The sequence below is a fragment of the Astatotilapia calliptera genome, chromosome 23 (assembly GCF_964374335.1).
Source record: "Astatotilapia calliptera chromosome 23, fAstCal68.1, whole genome shotgun sequence".
In the NCBI taxonomy this organism is placed as follows: Eukaryota; Metazoa; Chordata; class Actinopteri; order Cichliformes; family Cichlidae; genus Astatotilapia; species Astatotilapia calliptera.
This window is the reverse complement of record NC_137443.1, coordinates 24,577,387-24,599,830: the sequence shown is the minus strand read 5'-3', so window position 1 is coordinate 24,599,830 and position 22,444 is coordinate 24,577,387. Positions and strand designations below refer to the sequence as shown.

Sequence of the window (22,444 nt, the reverse complement as noted above, 5' to 3'; positions counted from 1 at the left end):
GATAAATGACCTTCTCAACATGTCTTGAAGTTCTCCAGAGGCCTGGTAACGAACTAATCATGTGATTCAGGTGTGTTGACCCAGGGTGAGATCTAAAACCTGCAGGGACACCGGCCCTCGTGGACTGGGATTGGGGACCCCTGATTTAAGTCAAATTTGCTCGAAATTACTGGTTTAACCTTTACTTAGGTGTTGGGTTTTATTAATGTGACTTGCTGTTCTCCTTTGTGTAGTTCTGCAAATGTAAGTGTTAAATGCTGTGTAATAACATGAGGAGGAGTTTTGTGGGTTTGCAGGACAAATTGTCCAGCTGGGGGAGGTTTGCTTATTTTGTATGTGTCAAAATAGCATCCACCTGAATGCCAGGACTGAAGTTTTCCAGGAGAAGAAGATGATCAGTGTTGTTCATTTAGCCTGTCAGTGGTTTTAATGTTTTAATGATCAGTTTTGCAGCTACAGTGTCCTATTGGTTAATATTTCATTGAGTAGTCAGCCACCTCATGGTGTAGTTAGGAAAATTTGGACCCGCAGCATCCTGCTCACAGTCCAGTGCAAAACTACATTTGAATGCAAATGCAAATAGGGTAGATTTTCCTTCAGGTAGTGCTCCACTTGTTTGCAGTGACAGATGTAGGGCACCTCTATCTGAGAGGCCCGAAATGGAACACTGTTAGTGGTGGACCATATACATCAGGAAGTAGGCCAGCGACTATTAACCCAGACCCACAATTAAGCTCACATTCTGGACCTCTTTGGTTAAAATGCCGGTTTTATGGTTCCAGTTTTCAACATCTGAAATTGAAGGAACACATTTTGTGCACTCCTGTATGTTATTTTTTTTAATATTTTCCAAAGATAAATACATTAACACTTTTCTTAATGAGCCACTTTAAGTTATTTTTAGCTCAATGCAAGAACATACCATCTTTTGATTACTCTGTAATAACTGGGCTCAGCTGTAATGCTCGAGTCTTTTATTCCTTTCAGTGACAGTCAGACCGCATTACTTATTTTAAGAGACACTTCCAGCAAAATCTGCCTGCTGCACTGTCAGATTTACCAGGTTCATAACTAAAAGTTTTTGGGGTTTTTTTGTTTTTTATTTTTGTTTTTTTGCTAGTTTTACGAACTCTTGGCTTGTAGTTAGCAAGTGCTTATATGCATGCCGGATGACTGGGGCAATCTGCTAGCAACTAAACTAATGAAAATGGGGCTTTTGGTGTAGTTCCCTTCAGCAACCACTCACCAACTGGTCACAGAACAACCGTTTTTATCTCTCCACCTAAGTTTGCCAAGGGGTCTCTAACTGGTCTCTAGCGTGTATGACTGAGGTCTAAGCTTCCTATCGTTAGCTTAGTGCTCCATGCTCTCGTCCAAATATGCTAATTTCTGGCTTCAAACAACTAACCTGTAAAACTGCTAATTCTCTAACCACTTAGACCAAAACAAATGGGTGATGTCCCAGTGGCTAAGTCCATCTTTTATATACAGTGTGTGTTTAAATGTGAGTGGGCTTTTGTGTAGCACATAGTGTCAGGAAAACAGTTTGGCTGTTTTGTAGAAACAGGTGTGATTATCCACACATTATTTTGATTATTTTTTTCTGTAGGAAATGGAGCACAACTCAACCCAAATACTGCAGAGATCTCCTTGTGTGTATTGTTAATCTAGACCGCGGTGCTCCTCCATCTGAGCTGGGTACAGTCCCTCGTGTGGACAGCTTTGCTGTAAATAGGCTAATTGCTCTTTACAAAAATGGGACAAAGAGAAGAAAAGCAGGAGAAAGAGTGGGACATTTGCTTGTACACAGACCGAAACCTTTAGGGGGACAATCCCAAAAGAGGAGTGGAGCAAAAAAAAAAAAAGTACAGGGGTGAAGAACGATGGACAGACAAGATGTTGGTGAGACGCTCAAGATGACATATATAAGGATAACAAAAATAAGCTGGAGAACAGAGGAAAAAAAAATAGATGGGCAAATGGGGAATGTTCATCAGGCATTAAAACATCACATAAAATGCTCTGGTGAAGCAGCGAGAGCTCACACACAGACACAAACTGTGCTCTTATGTATTTTCCACTGTTTATGCAGACGTGCTGGGGCTCAGGAGGCTGACAGAGCATGTTCTCACACTCACACACACACACACACACACACACACACACACACACACACACACACACACACACACACACACACACACACACACACACACACACACAGACAGATACGCTCTTCACTCTTTCACACTATCAACATATCCATATATGAGACAACATAGCCTGGGACGTGTTTGGACTGTGACACCATGTGGAGTGTTGGAGGTGCAAGAAGTGTAGACTTAAGCTTTGCATTTGAGGGGCAGAGCAAAAAATATTTTTTCTTTTCCAGTTTAACACAGTCAGAAATTAAATGTTAATGGATGTTACTAAAGAACTGGGTTTCCAGTTGTTAGTTTGTGTCTTCAGCACGTGAAGTTCATGCTAGGTTGAGGTATTTGCAGAATTTTCAAGTTCTTTACCTTCAAAACCTTCTGAGTGGCCTTTTCAGTTTGTTCTTCAGTCCCCTAAAGCAGACAAACACCATTACCACCGTTAAAAATGGTCCACATTCTTTCACCTCTGAAAAATTTGTAAGTAGCACGTTGAAATCTACAGATGATCTGACTGAGGTTTTTTAAAAACAAACAAAAGCAGCACTGCAACAACTTTAGACATAAACAAAAGTGGAAACCTTAAAAACTATGGTTATTGATGTTGGTCTAGTCCACAATGCACCGCTTGAGGTTAGTCCTTAATGTTGCTGTGTGATTTGAATTGAATTATTTGCTTCCAAACATTCCTGGTCCTGAGCTGACGGCCAGTCTTCCTGGAAGCAGTCTGATGTTTTGATTTCTGGGACACGGCGGGACACGGCGGACTGTCTTTCATAAACCCTTATATAAATAGTGCTAATAAAAAGTTGATATGTTATTTAACCAGCGGATGTGCTGTATTCACCTAGGCTGCTCCTGTGTTGTGTCAGCAGTAAACACCCCTGATTCAGTGGCACTGGACAGGAGTGATGTTCATGGCTTAGATACAAGTACCCTCGAGTCTACACCAAGGTTACTGTCGTTAAATTAAACTAAACTAAAACAGTGTAGTTGAATAAAATAAAAACTACTAATAGACCTTTGAAAAAACTTTGGGAACTTGGGTAAAATAAAATAAATATACATAGTTTTGGTATTTGTATATTTTGGTTAAATTTGTTATCACAAACTGTCTGATGAGATGTCTACAAGATAGAGAGCCAAGTGCTGTCAAATGTTCTTGTTATATTGTTATACGTGTCCTGATTTTCCTTAAGCTTTCCTGACATTATTCCAAAAATGCTGTAATAATTTTTTTTTTTTTTTAAAAAGCTCGGAAAGCTACCTGAAACTCAACTGAATTTAAAAACCAAAAGTGAAAAAGGAAAAAAAAATTGGGCCATATTCATTTCATAAATGTAACATAAATATGTAAATAAGTTTAACAACTCATGTGGTCCCTGATATATCTTAATATGAGAAAAGAAGCTGAGCCCAACAAAACAAAACAGAAAAAGCTGATTTCTTTAATAGACTGTGAAAATTTATTTTTTTTATGTCATGTCATTGTTTATGGGTTAATTACTTTGGTAATAAAATCTATGTGCAGGGGTCTAAAATTAGGAAAAGCTGCAAAATTAATGAAAACACAGTTAAAAATCCAAAATCTCTGTTCTTCACATTTTTTCAAAGCTGTCCAGTGGACTGGATTGGAGTCCTTACGGCCTACTTCAGTCTTCACTTCAGTCCTCACGTCAGGCCCTGGGCCTTATGTTTGACACCCCTCATTTAGTGAATATACATCACCTTTAAAAGGGGGCACAGCTCAACCTTGTGCATGTAGCACATGTGCACTTCTGTGGTGGTTGGGTTAAATGAATAGCAGATACATTTTGGGTGTGTGTGTCTCAGTGAATGAAGCAGTAATGAAGGCCCACGGTGGGAAAAGAGGATGCTCGCTCATTTAAATTCGGCTGCTCGCGCAGACACTGAACCTGCAGCTGATTCATATTTGTAAAAACAAGATTTTCTGTTTGTGTCCTCATGAAAATTAATGTGATGCTTTTGACCTTCTTTACCCTGAACACGCTGCAAGGGGCCATCTCCGCTCTGGCTGTCTGTTTTGTATTTGCATGGAGAGATTTGCATATGATTAAATTATTGAATGTATTGCTGTGTTGTGTTGTGACCCTGATGTGAAAGTGAGAGCCACAGAAAGTTGCTGCATGTTTCTCAGATGCTGAGATGATGCCGTATTGATCGATCCCTGTTAGTGAAATCAGATTCTTCCAGCAACAAAAAGGGTGTACGGTTGAAGCAGAACATGAGCACACAAGCAGAATATTAAATAAGCTGGAGGAAGACGAGCTGAGCCTTAGAAGAACTTATGCTGCAGGCTGCGTCGGCGGCCATTGTGAATAAAGGCTCGAGTTCTCGACCCCAAAAGTCACATCCAATATTTTCAGTTTGTCCTGTAAGTTTTACTTTCTGTGACTCGTTCCTCATTTCTGTTCTTCAAACACTTTCATTATTGTATTTGTTGGAATTTATGTCGAAACTACACCACATGCAGTTTTTAGATTTTGTTTCTCTTGAAAGACGTCGTCCTGATGATGTCCAGCTAGTGTCCATAAACCACGAATTCTCTGACTCCTCTGTTTGTGCAAACAAACTTGTTATCACAATAGATTAAATGGACTATATAAGTCTAACCAGACTAAACAAGTCAAGCGTATTAAACAGAGAATAAAGCATAAACAGTCTAAAACAGCAGTGCAGTTTATTTATGTATTTATAGAGGACCAAAACTGCCAAAATTAAAATAAATAAATAAATAAATGCCACAACAGATGTTGCTGTTAAATGCTTGAAAAGAATATAGATAAATATAGCAGTTAGTTGATGTTTTCTCTAATTTGCTTCTTAGAATTAACTTTATGTTAAAGGATCAACATGCTGTGTGATGATTGTGATCGACTGTGATCTGAGGGGTATACCACGATTCAAAAAGGTCAACAACAGCAAGCTTTCTTTGCTCTACCCTAGTACAAGATGACCAGTATCACAACGGTGGTTGTCAGCTTCCTCTGTTAAGCCGAGCTCTCTAGGCCTGGTGTATGTTTACATAAAAAGGGGTATTTCACTCTTCTTTTACACAAAGAATCCCTGTGAGCGCCCCCTACCCTGATCGGACACGTTAGCATGTAACGATAAAAGGTGAAAAAATGTATAACGAACATAAAAAATATAAATACAAAAAATAAAAAAGTGAAATGCAAATTTGATTGTAAATAGGACAACATTAATACCCCAGAAAATCATTAATCATTAGATTTGGTGCACAGATCGGTAACACAAACATTTTAACTTTAATTAATTACTGGCTGCACGTCAGATCTGTGAAACTTTAAACTGGATACTTTGAAACATTGAAGCTGACTGTCTCACAGCCTGGTAAACAAGATGTGGAGATAACTGTAGTCAGGAGATCAAAGTGAAATTAACTTGATTGATTGCTCTGGACCAAGTTATGTGTTCAGCATAAGTTACTATGGCGATCAAAGCTGAAGACTTAAAGCTCAACATACCTACAAATCTGCTAATCCGACTTCATGGCACAGCCCTCAGATGATGGGGACATAGGTGTATGTTGTTCTGGGTTTTGGAACTCCAACTGATCATTGATGCCTTAAGGACAAAAGTCATTTTTAAAAGATATAAATTTGCTGTAAATTCTGGTTGGTAAACATCCCTCACCTCTCCTCTTCTCTCCGCTCTTGTCCTTTGTAGAGAGGTGAAGCGTTTCCTTGGCGCCGCCGTGGATCTGTGCAGGTGGAGGGTCACATCACATGGGAGTGTGCGACTGCACGCGTGACGGTGTGTGTTTAGGCCTCCTGCCGTCACTCGCTCCTCCCAGACAGGCATGGCGGGGGGCAGGGAGCGCAGCGGCTCGAGGACGCAGAGGCCGTGGTCGGTGTACCGAGCCAACACGCTGGAGCTGTCCAACGAGATGATCAGCTTGGCGCTCGCAGGTCAGAATAACGTGGAAACTGAGCTAGAGTCAGAAACTTTTTAGTGTTTTGTGCATTTGAGCAAAATAGAGTGTCAAATATAGTTTGGTCACATTTAAGGAGGTTAGGTTTAGAAAAAGGTCAAATAAGTCCAACTCACACTAATAAAGCATCCCTGAGATATTCACACATTATCAAAATGGTCAGATTTTGTATTTCAAAATAAAAGCCATTGAAATGTCCTGTATGAGTTTTTTACCTTTAATTTACAAACAGATTACAGGGAAACGTCCTGTTTTCACAGACGTATTTCCCTTTACCTTGATAGTATAACACGTCAGACTGTCACTCATTTAATATCAAGGCAGTCTGATTTGATCTGATCAAAATAAAAACCTTTCCTACAAAGGTAAACATGGCTTATAGCCATGAAAGGGATTACAGGAAAACATCCTTTTTACAGACATGCTATTAATCTAAAGGGAAGTATAATACCTCAAGCTGTCATTCCACGTCAAGTCATTCTGTGTATTTCAAAATAAAAGCCTTTTGAAAGTCTGAGCTGTGTTTACCTTTAATTTAAAAAGACATTACAAGGGTGCTAGTTTCATTTTCATCTAAACATAATTAAAATTGACGTAAAGTAGCTTCAATGTTGCAGCTGGAGATGATTTTAATAAATGAACTGCTGGTCGACTTTGTTTTTTAGTACTGCAGCATAATTTATCATGTACAAAAGCTTCAAATGCTGTTTCTCTGACTTAATGTTATGATGACGTTTGTGTTACTTTGCAGGAAATAGTCAGGACCCAGATGAACCTGTGCTGGAATTCAGTGTGGGTGAGTAATATGAGCATTTATGATGGCTGTCCGTGACATTTATAACCCGTATTTAAATTTAGTGGTCGTTGGTGCCTCAGTTCATGATCTACTCACTGCAAGTGACAGTGACTACCATAAGAGCAGAGTCTGCTCTTATGGTAGCAAAATATATTCAGAAAATCTCCATAAAACAGCAGCTCAGCAGCAGAAATATATCAGACAGTGAGAATATATGAGTATATGGTCAGCTGGTTGTGAGTTAATGAGTATGTGTAATCAATCCAAACATTTTGAAACAAACTCTCCAACCTCGCAGCTGCAAGACTGCCTGTGCAACCACAAGTGCCTTCAGAGAGTCTTCCTGCTTGCCTCTTGGCTTGATTTGCTTGTGTTTTCTCACCCAGCATGCACAGACCTGGTGACTCCTTCTCTGGACCGAAAACCCAACACCTTTGTAGCAGTGAGCTGCACGACGCCGCCGCAGGTCTTCTGGACCAAACACGCCCAGACTGAAGTCATAGAGGTCAGACTCGTCACACAGATACAGAAACAGACTTAAAGTTACAGTTGGACTAATGTTTAAGCAGCTCTAGCTTCCATAACGTTGATTTCAGCTTGTAGGTGTGACTTAACGACGGCATAGTGACCTGTTTGCCACCACCCACACCTTCCTTATCTACGTCATTCAGTCTGGATGTGGAGGACGAGGGAGAAATGAATAATAAAACTGCAAAAACACACTTTTAGAAAAGTTTTGTTGCCAAACACGAATGTGACCTCTGAAAGAGCAATTTCAGAGGTCACATCACTTTGTATTGAATGCATTTATTTGCACGCCCCCTCAAGTGCAGAGTGAGTCATCAAAAATAAGGATTTTGTTGGGTAAACACTCATAAATATGTATTTTTATGCATATTTGGCAAAGTTAAAATGATACAGTGTGAAACCAGTGTATTTTTAGGCGTATCTGTATGTGTTACAATGACTTTCTTCTTCCAAAATGCCTGTTTTGCACATGGTTTGAACTTTTAACTTAAATTTCAACGCAAATTGAAGCTGCTATTGTGTTACTTTTCCTTGAAAATGTGATTATGATAATAACAATAAAACAAAACATGAACTGCTGAACTATTTTGTGTAACCTGTGTCTCTCCACAGGGTACCAGTAACCCCAGCTTCCTCAGCAGCATTGCCTTCTTCCAGGACTCAAACATCAACCAGCTGACGCAGGTCAAACTGGCTGCGTATGATGTGAAGGATCGCTCGCAGGGCACGGTACGACCAGCAGCACTGATAATTTTATTTTAATAATTTGAGCAAAGAAGCAGCTCAGCGTGTGAACTGTCTGTCTGTCCAGATGTACATGTTGGGCTCTGCACTTTTCCCTGTGAAGGAGATACTGCAAGAGAAGAGCCACAAATTACAGCTCGAACTGCGGTAACACACACTTAAACACACAACACTTCTGCTTTTTTACTGCTGTATTCAAGATTCTTTAAATTCACCCCAGTTCTTTAAGCAAAACTCACTCCAACTTATTGCTGTTTTATTGCCGTCTTGATGCACCACTTTCACTTTGAAGACATAAACTGACTGCGAGTGAAAGATTTCTTGAAGCCATTTCTAAGCAACTGCATATTCCAATATCATAATTACACCCCCACTAATATTTGGTTCAAGGTCTCTTAGCATGTTGCACCTCAACCAGACACTTTTCACAGCCACCAGTGAGCTTCTGGTATAATCCTGGCTTATATTTGACTGCTATTCTTGGCAGAATTGGGAGAGTTAAAGTGTTTGGTTTCTTGGCACAATCTTGGCTTTTAAGCTCAGTCCACAAATCTTTTCAACAGGGGTTTTGGGAAGGCCATTCCAGAAGTTCAATGTGAACCTGCTTTATCCATTCAAAACTAGTTTTAATGTGTGTTTGGGATCATTATCCTATTGGAACACCCAATTATGTCAAAGTTTCAATGGTCTAGCTGTTGATTTGAGGTCAAGTTAAAGATTTTGGAGGTAGTCCTCCTCCTTCATTATTCCATCCACCTTTTGCATCACCTGTACCACTGACAGCAAAACAGCCCCAGAGCATGATGCTAGCACCACCCTGCTTGAGAGCTGGTACAGGTTTGAAAACATACCTCTTGTCATTGTGGACAAATAGCTCAATCTTTGTTTGGTTTGACCATAAAACCTTTTTTCTAGAAGGCATCTAGCTTGTTGATGTGGGCAGCTGCAAATTGTAGTCAAGTTTGAAAGTGTAGATCTTCAAGAAGGGGCTTTTCTCTTGGTCAGCACCCTTTCAGTCCATGATGATGTAAAACAGGTGTCACTGTGGACAGAGATTTTGGTCTTCCAGCAGTTTCCAGTTCATGACAGGCTCGAGTCTTGATGCTTCCTGATTTGTTCCTGGGCATCCCTACCAATTTCCTCTTATTTGAGGGTAACAGTTTGGATCTTCTTCCAGACCTCAGCAAATCTGAATAACTTGTACTTAAGTACAGTTGTTTGAACCGATGACCTTGGAATCTGCAGTTGTTTAGAAAAGACTCCAAAAGACTTTCCCAACTTGTTTAAATATACAGTTCTCCTTCTTGGATCTTCACTGAGTTCCTTAGACTTTCCCTTAGTTTTGAGTATTGGTCAGTCCAATGAGTTCTATCAAACAATCCTTTTTATGCTGCAAAGAAAAGCTACCAGTTGGACACAATCATGATCACTAACAAGAAGTTAACAAACATGTGCACCCAGTGTTTTAAAGTTGTTAAAGATGCATGCTGCACAATCATTCCACCCTGGACAAGAACAGTTAAAAGAAATCATTAAAAAGACAAGATTATCAATCAATCAAGCAATTTATTTATAAGCAGATTTAAAAACAACACAGGCTGACCAAAGTGCTGTACATAATAAAAAAGTAAAAAGTAGATCAAACACACACAAAGAACAAAACAAAACTCAGTCACAATTAAAAGCTAGAGTGTAAAAATGTGTTTTGATTGATTGATCGATAATATTTTATTCATCCCGATGGAAATTGGGTTAAGGCTGCCAGCCTTGCCAGCGCCATACACCATTTTCAAACAGGTTTTAAAAATGTCTAGTGTTGGAGAGATCCTAATTTCAACAGGCAGACTGATCCAAGGTTTGGGCGCAGCAATCACAAAGGCCCGGTCTTCTCTGTTTTTTAGACTGCTTCTAGGGACAAACTAGAAGCAACTAGCAGCTGACCTAAGAGTTCTATTTGGAGTATTTTTAGTTAACAGATCAGAGAGGTATGCCAGAGCTAATCCATTTAGAGATTTAAAAACAAGCAATAAAATCTTAAAATCAATTCTACAACATACTGGAAGCCAGTGTAAATGAACCAAGGCTGGGGAAAATGGTCATGTTTACGAGTGCCTGTCAAGAGTCAGGCTGCAGCATTCTGAACTAGCTGAAGATGAGAGAGCAGAGCCTGGCTGATACCAAAATAAAGACTATTACAGTAGTCAAGCCTGGATGAAATAAATGCATGTCTCACTTTCTCAAAGTCAGCAAATGACAAAATGTTCTTAGTTTTTGCAAGGGCTCTGAGCTAGAAGAAGTTGGCTTTTACAACAGAATTTATTTGTTTCTCAAATGAAAAGCTGCTATCAAAGAACACTCCCAGATTCTTTGCAAAGGGATTTCTGGATTTTTCCAGAGGACCATGGTCAACCTTAAGAGAAAAGCGAGGGTCAGAAGGTCCAAATAGAGCAATCTCAATTTTTTGGTCATTTATATTCAAAAGATTTAATGCAAACCATGAATTAATGTCATCAAGGCAGTCTAGCCAAAGAAAGATTACCATGACATTCATGCCCATGATGATTGTGTGTAAACTGCTGACCACAACGGTAAGCAAGAAATAAAAGATGCTTGAATTTTAACTGTACAGAAGAAACATTTCATTTTTATGAAATGTTTCTTCTTACTTTGAAAAGTAAGAAGTGTTGTCATTTATGTATTTACAACATATAAAAGCCTGCTTGTCATTTACTTCAATTTTTTTCTCCATCTTGACACAAAGCCTAATGTGGTTAGTCAAATGAAATGATGTGTGACGTCCTTCCTTTACTTTAAGTGTGTTTCCTGCTAAATTTGCAAGACAAAACTTGAAATGGAAAAAGGATATAGTGACAGATTTGTGGTTCTAGTTTTTAGTGTGCCACTGAAGATCTGCTGAGGATGTTGGATAGCAGAAGGACATGTAACTCAATATAATCGAAATGGCAGTGGTGGGTGGCACTCTGGAAATGAATCATCCGGCTGAGAAGAAGGATATTAAAAAAAAAAACACAGAACAAACGTGGGCTGAGGAGGGAGACTTGAGGAACACCGCATTTAAAATGAATAGGAAACAGGAAGCAAGTATTAGCTAAGGCTGCTAAAGATGTTCTTTCAGAGAAGAAAGAGCCACTGACTGTAGAAGATCTTTATACAGCCATTGGTAAGAACATAGAAGATTAAAAGCGGATCTCTTAATTTTAACCTAGTTTGCAGAAGGTTTTTTGGCACTTAAAAAAGCTATTTAGGAATTAAATGATACTAAAAGAATGATTAGCAGCTTTAATGCTGTTTTATGTTCAAATGGGCAGATCAGCAGAGAACCAGCGGGTAGGGAACATCATTGTGGCGGCGTGGCAGATGGAGGAAAGAACAGATCAGAGGATGTCGATGGGACGTCTGCCAGAAAGTATCAACGGCCGGGTAAGAGGCTGGCAGCCACGGGCAGATTTATTTATCTTCCTTGTGATCTGAGTAGATATTTTCCATGATTGGCTAACACTGGCGTCAGTTATTATATCTGCAAGCTCAACAAATGTTCTGAGGTTAATTCAATTAATATAATTTTGCATTTGCATCAAAAGTTCTGATGTTTGCTTGTAAAGAATTTGATTAGAATTGTATACTTAAATATCTCAGACAGACTTCTGAGTGTTTACGCTTCATTGTCTCTCAAATGTTGGTAAAATGCTGCATGTTTGCTCCTGAGCCTTGCTTTCTGTGACTGCATATAAAGCATATATATTAAATGATCATGGTACAATAAAGACATCGCCATGTGGCAGTAAAGTCATTTATCTCGGGTTTGTGTAGAAGCTCTGGGAGTGTGGTGTAGGTGATAGTGGAGAGATAAAGGAAGGTGGATGCTGCCTGCCAGAGCTGACGTAGTGTAATGTTGGTGCTTGTGCTTGTCCTGCAGACGGTGCTGCCTGTCGACGAGAGCCTGACGGAGTCGATGGGAGTCCGAATCAAGTACGCCTCGTTGTGCAAAGATACCCTGCTGCGCTCAGGTGGGACAGCTTTGCTCTGTGACTCGGTGTGTGCAAAGTAGCGTGGTGTTAGTAAGGTTTTGGTGAAGTTTTGTTTTTCTTTCTTCTTAAATCAGTTAAAATAACTTGGCTACATTGTCCTGTACTTTGCTGATATATTTCTAATCAGTTTAATTAAACATTTGGATCAAAATTGTTTAATCTGGTAACTGAGTAAGCATTTAAAGACATGAATGTTAAACAGATCTTCCTGCATTAAATGCCTTCATTAGAACCCTTTCACATAAGCTTAGAGATCAGTCCGTGGATCCCTGGCAACCTCTGGTGGGAAGGAAAAATGTTTAATTCCTGGCTGGTTGTTGAGTGGTTGCTAGAAGCTGCTGCCAGTCACATGGTGGTGCACAATAAAACCTCCGTTAACAAGATGTAAACTTGTTTAGAAACACTCGTTGTTTACTGTTTGAGTGAAAGTGAAACTCGGATAAACTGTCACACAAACCAGAAATGGCAAAAATTTGCCTTCAGTGTAAAAGTTGTGCCAACACACCACAACTTGTAGGTATTTTCTAATTGTTTTTTATTTTTATTTCATTTTGACTTTTGATTTTCAGTTGAGTTTAGTTTCAGTTAAGTTTCCAGAGTGGGTTTTCTTATTTCAGTTTAGTTTCTGTTGTTTGAAAATGTTTAGATATAATGTAGTTTATATTAGTTTCACTGGTAGTTTTAGTCTATTTAATTAAGGTTGAACAGGTTGATCAGGTCAAAGACAAAAAGACTCAATAAAAGTTTTTACCCACCGGCTGTCAAACATACCCTACCTCCACCCTGTTTGAAGGATAACTGCACTGCCAACACTCATTACACTTTATTTATAAACCGTATTTTTATTCATACTATAAAGCAAACCAACATTCCTACCTTTGTAAACTGTATTTCTTATAACCGTATTTATTATAGTAGCAACAGCCCCCGCACACACTGAGTGTGTACCTCACAATGCACCTGCTCCTCAGATTGCATGTATGTGTATGTATATATGTAGGCGTGTATGTGGAAATATGTGTGTGTGTGTATGTGTATGTATGCATGCATATATGTGTATATATATATGCATACATATACAGTGGGGCAAAAAAGTATTTAGTCAGCCACCGATTGTGCAAGTTCCCCCACCTAAAATGATGACAGAGGTCAGTAATTTGCACCAGAGGTACACTTCAACTGTGAGAGACAGAATGTGAAAAAAAATTCCATGAATCCACATGGTAGGATTTGTAAAGAATTTATTCGTAAATCAGGGTGGAAAATAAGTATTTGGTCAATAACAAAAATACAACTCAATACTTTGTAACATAACCTTTGTTGGCAATAACAGAGGTCAAACGTTTACTATAGGTCTTTACCAGGTTTGCACACACAGTAGCTGGTATTTTGGCTCATTCCTCCATGCAGATCTTCTCGAGAGCAGTGATGTTTTGGGGCTGTCGCCGAGCAACACGGACTTTCAACTCCCGCCACAGATTTTCTATGGGGTTGAGGTCTGGAGACTGGCTAGGCCACTCCAGGACTTTCAAATGCTTCTTACGGAGCCACTCCTTTGTTGCCCGGGCGGTGTGTTTTGGATCACCCAGCCTCGTTTCATCTTCAAAGTTCTCACTGATGGAAGGAGGTTTTGGCTCAAAATCTCACGATACATGGCCCCATTCATTCTGTCCTTAACACGGATCAGTCGTCCTGTCCCCTTGGCAGAAAAACAGCCCCATAGCATGATGTTTCCACCCCCATGCTTCACAGTAGGTATGGTGTTCTTGGGATGCAACTCTGTATTCTTCTTCCTCCAAACACGACGAGTTGAGTTTATACCAAAAAGTTCTACTTTGGTTTCATCTGACCACATGACATTCTCCCAATCCTCTGCTGTATCATCCATGTGCTCTCTGGCAAACTTCAGACGGGCCTGGACATGCACTGGCTTCAGCAGCGGAACACGTCTGGCACTGCGGGATTTGATTCCCTGCCGTTGTAGTGTGTTACTGATGGTGACCTTTGTTATTTTGGTCCCAGCTCTCTGCAGGTCATTCACCAGGTCCCCCCGTGTGGTTCTGGGATCTTTGCTCACCGTTCTCATGATCATTTTGACCCCACGGGATGAGATCTTGCGTGGAGCCCCAGATCGAGGGAGATTATCAGTGGTCTTGTATGTCTTCCATTTTCTGATGATTGCTCCCACAGTTGATTTTTTTCACACCAAGCTGCTTGCCTATTGTAGATTCACTCTTCCCAGTCTGGTGCAGGTCTACAATACTTTTCCTGGTGTCCTTCGAAAGCTCTTTGGTCTTGGCCATGGCGGAGTTTGGAGTCTGACTGTTTGAGGCTGTGGACAGGTGTCTTTTATACAGATGATGAGTTCAAACAGGTGCCATTCATACAGGTAACGAGTGGGGGACAGAAAAGCTTCTTACAGAAGACGTTACAGGTCTGTGAGAGCCAGAGATTTTCCTTGTTTGAGGTGACCAAATACTTATTTTCCACCCTGATTTACGAATAAATTCTTTACAAATCCTACCATGTGAATTCATGGATTTTTTTTTTTCACATTCTGTCTCTCACAGTTGAAGTGTACCTCTGGTGCAAATTACTGACCTCTGTCATCATTTTAAGTGGGGGAACTTGCACAATCGGTGGCTGACTGAATACTTTTTTGCCCCACTGTATGTATGTATCCGTATGTATGCAGGTGTATGTATAACTTGTACATGTCTTTCTTGTGTAAATGCAAATTTGTCTGTGTTATTGTGTAAATACTTAGGCTATTGTGCTTTTCACACTCATGGAGACATGCCAAACTGCCTTTCATTGTTCTTGTAAGAGTGACAATAAAGAGCAATTTTATTCTATTCATATTGTATGCAGGGCATACGTTAGAGGCAAGACCTATTTTTTATATATATATATATATATATATATATATATATATATATATATATATATATATATATTTTTTTTTTTTTTATTTTATTTTTTTTTTTTATTTTTTTTTATTTTAGTTTACGGAAATGTTTTTTCATTTCTAGTTATAATTATAATCTTGAATCTGATTTTTTAGTTTGGGTTGTACTTTTCACAGTTTCACTTTCCCTATGAGAGTAGTTAACAAATTTTAGAAGACAAGTCAGCGTCTTCCAAGCAAAGTTTTGGTCCCAAAAGTGCCCAGCAGCCTCTAGAAACCACCTGGTACCTGGGTGGGGAATACAAATTTTCCCCTATTGACCAGAGGTTGTAAAATGGTTGGATACTGGTCTGTAGCCCTGTGTCACTGAGACCTTAGGGTATTAGGTTTATGTGCATGGAAAACCAAAGGAGAAAGTGTGAAACAAACTGACTAACTCGTTGAAATTAATATTTAATAGTTTTAGTTTAATTTAATTTTAAAGATGCCAAGCAAAATGTATTCTGCACACACTGAATATTTTCTGAGTTAAAGTCCCTTGAGGACATAGTAGTGGCACTTTTTAACTCGCCTTACATTTTCCTGATACCAAATCAAATGTACACTAAGACTGTGATACTTCAAGTTTCATTGAGCGATCTTGTAAGCGTATAAATCATGGGATAAAACCTAGTTTCAATAGCCCCATTTCAGTGTGTAGGATGTAGAGGAACAGAAACGAGCATTGGTACCCTGAATGTTTGATCTGCTTTCTGATAATTCACAGGAAAAAAACTTCAAAAAGGCAAAACTTTGAAGACCCATATCACCATGTGGCATACATGACTGCTCAAAACAAGTTACAACATATGAACGTGAACATTTTTACCTACATCTTTATACCAAGCTAATCTCCGAGCAGTAATTCCGTCTCTGGAAAGAAGTGACTCATTTGGACACTTTTACAGAGCTTCATTAACCCTTATAGTCATATATTCTGAGAGGAGTATGTCTTCTGAATTTCAACCCTGCACCTGTTGGTTTTTTATTTTTTCTCTCCTCGTCCTTCATTTCTCTAACTCACATTTTCCATCAACATGCAGTTGAGTTGTATTGATTGTCCCCGGTGAGTGGGAGGTGTCTGTTTACCTCAGGGATTGAGTGGCAGTCCAAAAATAACGGAAAGCAATAACGTTGTTTACTGAGAAAAACTTTGGTCAGATCTGTCTTCATCTAATCCAAGCTAACTGAATTTTGTGTTGCTTCAGTGTTTGGCGGCACGATGTCGAGGATGTACCGCTTCCCCACCACTGATGGGAACCACCTACGAGTGCTGGAGCAGATGGCCGAAAGCGTCTTGTCTCTAAACATTCCCAGACAGTTTGTCAAACTGCTGCTGGAGGAGGATGCAGCCAGGTACAGCCATGCATGCATTTCTAAAGTTTACCAATAAAGAACATGTTACTTGTTCTTACTTATTCTTCATTTCTTATACTGAATAAACTGAACCTCTGTCTGTAAAACTTTTTTCGCTCCTTGCTTTGTGCTTTTAAAGAATGCATAGTTTCTCAAAATGGGTTCAAAACAGGTTAACACTGTGTAAAATACAACATCAGATGTTTCAACTGCAATATTTATGCAGGTGGAGAATTTTAGCAGCAGCCTGCTTAAATTCTATGAGACGTGGACATCATCACAACTGCTATTTCCTTCAACCATCACCAGAAATCAGATTTTCCCACCATTGCACTGTGAAGTCATTTTGATCACAAAATATAACAATGAAGTTGTTAAATATATTTTCCCTCAACTTTGGACATTACTTACCTCATCAACACTCGACATCTTTAAAGCCTGAGCTTTGACTCATTTCTTTTGTTTTCTTACTTGTTCGTCTTCAGTTTTTCTGTATTTTCCTGCTCTGTTTTCTTCCTCTTAGCTGTACGCCACTTTGGTCAGCTCTTGTTTTTAAAATGTGCTTACAAAGAAACTGAATTGACACGACTAATAAAAAAAAAAAAAAAAGAGGCAAAACTAAGTTCCTGTAATAACCAACAGGAGACCAATGATGTGTAAACTGACTTCGATATGGCTTACTGGTCAGTAGTTGGACAGTGTTTGCAGACAAGTGGGTGTCTTGTCTGCAAACACTGCTGCTGAGTACAGAAATCGGGTTGTCATCAGTGCAGTCACAAAGAGGTTTTTGTCGCACACAGCTAGCAACCACTTGCCAACTGGTTGGGAATACAGTCTTTCATAGGCTTGTAACTGGTTTCGAGGCCTTTGTGATGGAGGCCAAATGAATATAACAAAACAAAAATTAGCAGAGACCTAAAATGCTTGCTTTTGCACCATTATGGTTTATCCAGTGTTCCACTTCATAGATGCTCCCAACTCGGCGGTCTCGTGATTAATCTTCATAACCGTAGACAAGCTTGTGAGCTCAATAATTGTTTCAAACCTTTGAGGGGTTAAATATTTAATACATAAAGAACAAGAATCTTAATTTTAAATTTTTTTATAGCTTAAACTTCATAATACCCAGTTTGACCTCTTCAGATGTTTTGTTTTCTCTACAGCAGCTTAAAACCCAAAGAAATGTACTTTATTGCTTCATTAAACTTTGTGTCCTTAGTTTCTATGGACAAAATTTCTAGTCATAGCCAGATAGTTGGACGATCTCAATTTTGGTGGCCTCAGAATATCATCTCTGCTTTTTCTAGATGATTCTGTTCTGTTGGCTTCATTGGGTAGAGGTCTTCAGCTTGCACCGGGATGGTTTGCATCTAAGTTGCAGAAATGATAATGAGCACCTTCAAGTCAGAGGCCATGGTCTTCAGCAAAGAAAGGGCAGAGTGCTCACTCCAGGTCAAGGATGACTTGTTGCCTCAAGGGGAGGAGTTTAGTTACCTTAAGGTCTTGGTTGAATGACGGATTGGGGCTCTGCTTTGGTGAAGAGAGAGCTAAGCATAAAAGCAGAGTGTTTGGTTTATCGGTCAATCTACCTCCCCACCCTCAACTATGATCGCAAGCTTTGGATAGTGACAGAAAGAATGAGATTGCAGATAGAAGTGACAAAATAACCGTTCTCTGAAGGGTGGACAGCCTCTGCCTTTGTAATAGGATGGAAGAGTTCAGTCATTCGGGAGACATTTGGATTAGAGCCACTGCTCCTTCACATCAAAAGGAGGCAGCTGAGGTGATTCTGGCATGTGATTTGGATGCCTTATGGATACCTCCTGGGTGAGGTGTTTCCGGCATGTCCTGTGGGGAGGAGGCCCCAGGGCAGAGCAGGGCTCGGTGGAGAGATTGCATCTCTCAGTTGGCTTGGAAATAATTCAGTTTTCCCCCAGATGAGCTGGAAGAGGCGGCCAGGAAAAGGCAGGTCTGAGTTTCTCTGCTTAGACTGACCAAACCCATGACCTTGAACCTGGATGTATAGGAGAGGGAGGATAAATGAAAGGATGTTACATTAAACCAAAACAAGCAACAAATTATCCCGTCCGAGAAGCTGAAATCAGAGAAATTCCTTAAATTATGGAAATTATTTCTGATTATGGATAATTGCCACAGCTCTTATTGAAAGTCATTTGAAATGCATATTGAAGCGAGCGCAGTACTTGATGATTCATTTTTTCCTCTTTCTAACTATTCCGTCTGCAGGGTTTGTGAGTTGGAGGAGTTGGGAGAGTTGTCCCCCTGCTGGGAGAACCTGCGGCGGCAGATCGTCTCTCAGTACCAGAACATAATACTCGCTTACCAAGAGACACTGTCTGACCTCAGTGAATACAGAGGTCAGTGTACGTGCAGGCCCGAGTACACCTAAAAGAAAAAGTTAAAAAGATAACGACTAAGCTTCTTCGTCTCTTTGTCAGGCCCATCATTCAAAGCCAGTAACCTGAAAGCAGACAAGAAGCTGGAGTTCATGCCCACTAACCTTCACGTTCAGAGGATGAGGGTGCAGGATGAGCTGGGTTTTGGTTAGACACGAATACAAATTATTAAAAAACAAATCTTGCTGTGATTGCACGCACTTCTTGTTGTGCCTTTAAAACGTCCTTGTTTGTCTTTCCAGAACAGACATATGATGTGGTAACAGTCGGCGCCCCGGCCGCTCACTGCCAGGGTTTTAAGAACGGCGGTCTGAGGAAGATCATCCAGAAGTTCGAGGAAGCAAAGAAACAGTAAGTTGAGCACAAAGTGGGGCGTCACATAGGAAAATGAAATGCGATGACCTCTGCTCCTGTTTTGGGTTTTTATATTTTGCTTTATTCATCTTGTGATTTGTATTTAAACAGTTGTTTTTTTTGTCATCTTTGTTTCTTCAATTTCTGCATTAATCCTGCAGTTCCCTTTTTATGGCTTCCTCTTAATTTTGTTTTTGTTACTTTTCCGATCAGCGTATATGAGGAGGAATGGTGAGTCGTTGCACTGCTTTGCTTGTTTTCATTTGACACTTCTAAAAAAATACAAAATAAAAAATCACACTTTCATAGATCCTTAAGATTTGTACAACAATGTATTTTCAGTTTTAAGCTGAAAGAATGGGGTTTTGCATAGCTTATTATGTTAATGCAAAGAAATAACGGCACGTGGCGCATCAGTCTTAACAGTGTTGTGTTAACTAATATAGAACTAAAATGTGTGTCGTCTTAAAGCGAGCACAAGGTTTGTCACAAAGTTGTTTGAATACTGCTCACTTTATGAATTCAGTCATCATTTTAAAGTCCATTAAAACATGTTTCTGTGCTTAAAAAGTCAAACCCTGACAATATTAAAGAGACATTTTTAAAATTCTTCTACATGAGATGGTCTGAATTTGTGAAGCGAGTGGTATCGTTCCCCGTCCTTGGCGTTTATTGAAGTCTGCTCCATGTTGTCTCTCCGGTCCATTAAGAGCAGGCATGTGCATGCAGACACTGTATGTTTGTACATCTGTGAAACACTAAAGTTAAGAGTAGTGGGTAATGTCTCTCACTACGTTTTTGAAACAGACCCTCTGAAGCTTGATTTAGACTTCTGCAGGAAGTTTACGTTCTAACTTAAGACGTAACCGAAACCCTTCTTAAACCTAAACAGGTTGCTGCTATAGTATTCTGTTTCCAGTTACAGCGTATATTTCCTGCTGAAGCATATTTCAGACATAAGACAGAAACATTACAAAAATATACACCTACAGGCCACTTTATTAGGTGCACCTTGTCAGTACCGGGTTGGACCTTCAGAGCTGCCTTAATTCTTTATCGCACAGTTCAGCAAGGTGCTGGAAACATTCTTCAAAGTTTTCGGTCCATATTGGCTTGATGGCATCACACAGTTGCTGCAAATTTGTCAGCTGCACATCCATGATGTGGATCTCCTGTTCTACCAAATCCCAATGGTGCTCTGTTGCACTGAGATCTGGTGACTGTGGAGCCCATTTCAGTACAGTGAACTCATCCTCATGTTCAAGAAACCAGTTTGAGATGATTTCATCCAACCTGAGGCAGGATGGATCCATGCTGTCATATTGTTTATGACAAATTCTCACCCTACCAACCAAATGTCACAGCACAAATTCAGGCTCATCAGATCAGGTGACATTTTTCCAGTTCTCTGTTGTCCAGATTTGGTGAGCCCGTGTGAATTGTAGCCTCAGTTTTCTTGTTCTTAGTTGACAGGAGCGGGACCTGGTGTGCTCTTCTGCTGTATTCAGAGCTGCTCTTCTGCATACCTTGGTTGTAATGAGTGGTGGCTTATTATTGCCTTCTTATCAGCTGGCTGGCTGGCTATTCTCCTCTGAAGGCATTTTTACCCAGTGAACTGCCACTCACAAGTTATAGCCTTAGTTTCCTGATCTTAGCTGACAAAAGTTGGATCTTTATGGTTTTCTGTGGTTGTGGTTGTCTGACAAAGTCCTAGTAGATCAGCAGTTTGTGAAATACTCAGACCAAACAACCATTTAAAGTCAATTAAGTCACCTTTCTTCTCCATTCTGATGCTCAGTTTGAACTACAGCAGGTTGTTTTGACCATAAATGCATTAAATTGCTGCCATGACCAGTTGAACAGATGTACCTAATAAAGTAATAAAGCACCTAATAAAGTGGCTGGTGAGTGTAGAGTATCCTCAGTCCCAGCTCGGATACAGACGTGTCTGTGTGTCTTTGTTCCCTACAGTAGCGCCCTCTCCAGCTCTCAGTCCATCATCTACATACCCCAGGACATTGTCCGAGCCAAAGAGATCATCGCCCACATCAACACGCTGAAGACTCAGGTCAGCTACTACGCAGAGAGGCTGTCTCGAGCTGCCAAAGACCGATCGGCCAGCGGACTGGAGTGGACGCTCGCCAGTCTGGCTGATAAGGTACAAAAAGTTTTTGGAAGTGATGTGACGTTACGTGGGGACGCTTCTTATTTCATCATATATCATTCATACCTTCTTCCTTTCAGACCCGTCAGCTGGTGACAGTGTGCGACTGCAAGCTGCTAGCTTCAGCTATTCAGGCCCTGAACGCAGCGCGGCCCGAGTACATCGCCTCCAAAGCGTCTCCTTCAGCTGAGTCCGAACAAGTAGTGCTCCGCAACGACCAGGACACACTGACAGCAAAGTACAGCGGTCGCAACAGCCGGTCTTCACTGCATGTGGACTGGCACGAAGAGGAATGGGTGAGTTCATCAGCAGTTTTTGGCTGTTTTTTGATTCCAGATTTATTTATTTATTTATTTTCGCATGAGAACAAATGAGCTTCTTGGCACGCGTTGTGCATACAGCTTAAGATCTTAACTACACTCTGTACCAAGCTGGATGACAACCAGTCTTCAGAAGAGGACACGCAGTTTGTAATTTAACAGATTTCCAACTGAAAGTAGAAAAAACAGGTGAGACTCAAAAAGGAGAAGCTCTGGGTTCATTTTTCAATCTTTTTTTATTTTTAGCCATCTGTTAGCTAATATAAGTAAAACGCAGTATCTGAAAAAACACGTGAGTGGTGGTTAAAGCTTCAGGATGCTTATAAGTGAACTTTTGAGCTCATGTTATTGAAAATATATGCACAACTACGCATCAGAATATTTAAATGATTATCCTTTAACAGTGCCAGTTTCCATCTTATTATTTAAGTTCTTGTCACTTTGTTATTTAGATTTTGCACTTATCACATTTTTTGAGTATAGTAGCAGAAAAAAAACAAAGTTTTTGTTTTTTTATATCACTACTGTAGATAAATATCATATAACAAGAACAGGAACTTCAAATGACAAAGGAAAGACATTATGCAGTCATCACACAGTCTTCATAGAAATGGTGGCTTCTCTGACACTGCTTAGTGGT

General features: G+C 40.0%; 1 protein-coding gene across 9 annotated transcripts in view; it reads left to right on the top strand.

Moving 5' to 3' along the window:
- inpp4ab (inositol polyphosphate-4-phosphatase type I Ab) overlaps positions 1 to 22,444 on the top strand; it is a 78,902-nt gene that overhangs the window by 28,799 nt on the left and 27,659 nt on the right. For 4 of the 9 annotated variants that reach the window (XM_026159893.2, XM_080297795.1, XM_026159888.2 and 1 more), the window contains 14 exons: positions 5,865 to 6,106; positions 6,881 to 6,925; positions 7,312 to 7,430; positions 8,066 to 8,182; positions 8,265 to 8,344; positions 11,527 to 11,638; positions 12,135 to 12,225; positions 16,402 to 16,549; positions 18,797 to 18,927; positions 19,009 to 19,113; positions 19,209 to 19,317; positions 19,534 to 19,551; positions 21,292 to 21,478; positions 21,565 to 21,780. In XM_026159893.2, coding sequence (XP_026015678.2) covers positions 5,998 to 6,106; positions 6,881 to 6,925; positions 7,312 to 7,430; positions 8,066 to 8,182; positions 8,265 to 8,344; positions 11,527 to 11,638; positions 12,135 to 12,225; positions 16,402 to 16,549; positions 18,797 to 18,927; positions 19,009 to 19,113; positions 19,209 to 19,317; positions 19,534 to 19,551; positions 21,292 to 21,478; positions 21,565 to 21,780 — 1,587 coding nt within the window. In that variant the 5' untranslated portion in view covers positions 5,865 to 5,997. The remainder of the gene's footprint in view (positions 1 to 5,864; positions 6,107 to 6,880; positions 6,926 to 7,311; positions 7,431 to 8,065; positions 8,183 to 8,264; positions 8,345 to 11,526; positions 11,639 to 12,134; positions 12,226 to 16,401; positions 16,550 to 18,796; positions 18,928 to 19,008; positions 19,114 to 19,208; positions 19,318 to 19,533; positions 19,552 to 21,291; positions 21,479 to 21,564; positions 21,781 to 22,444) is intronic. The other 5 variants (XM_026159894.2, XM_080297793.1, XM_026159895.2 and 2 more) reach the window with 3 other exon arrangements.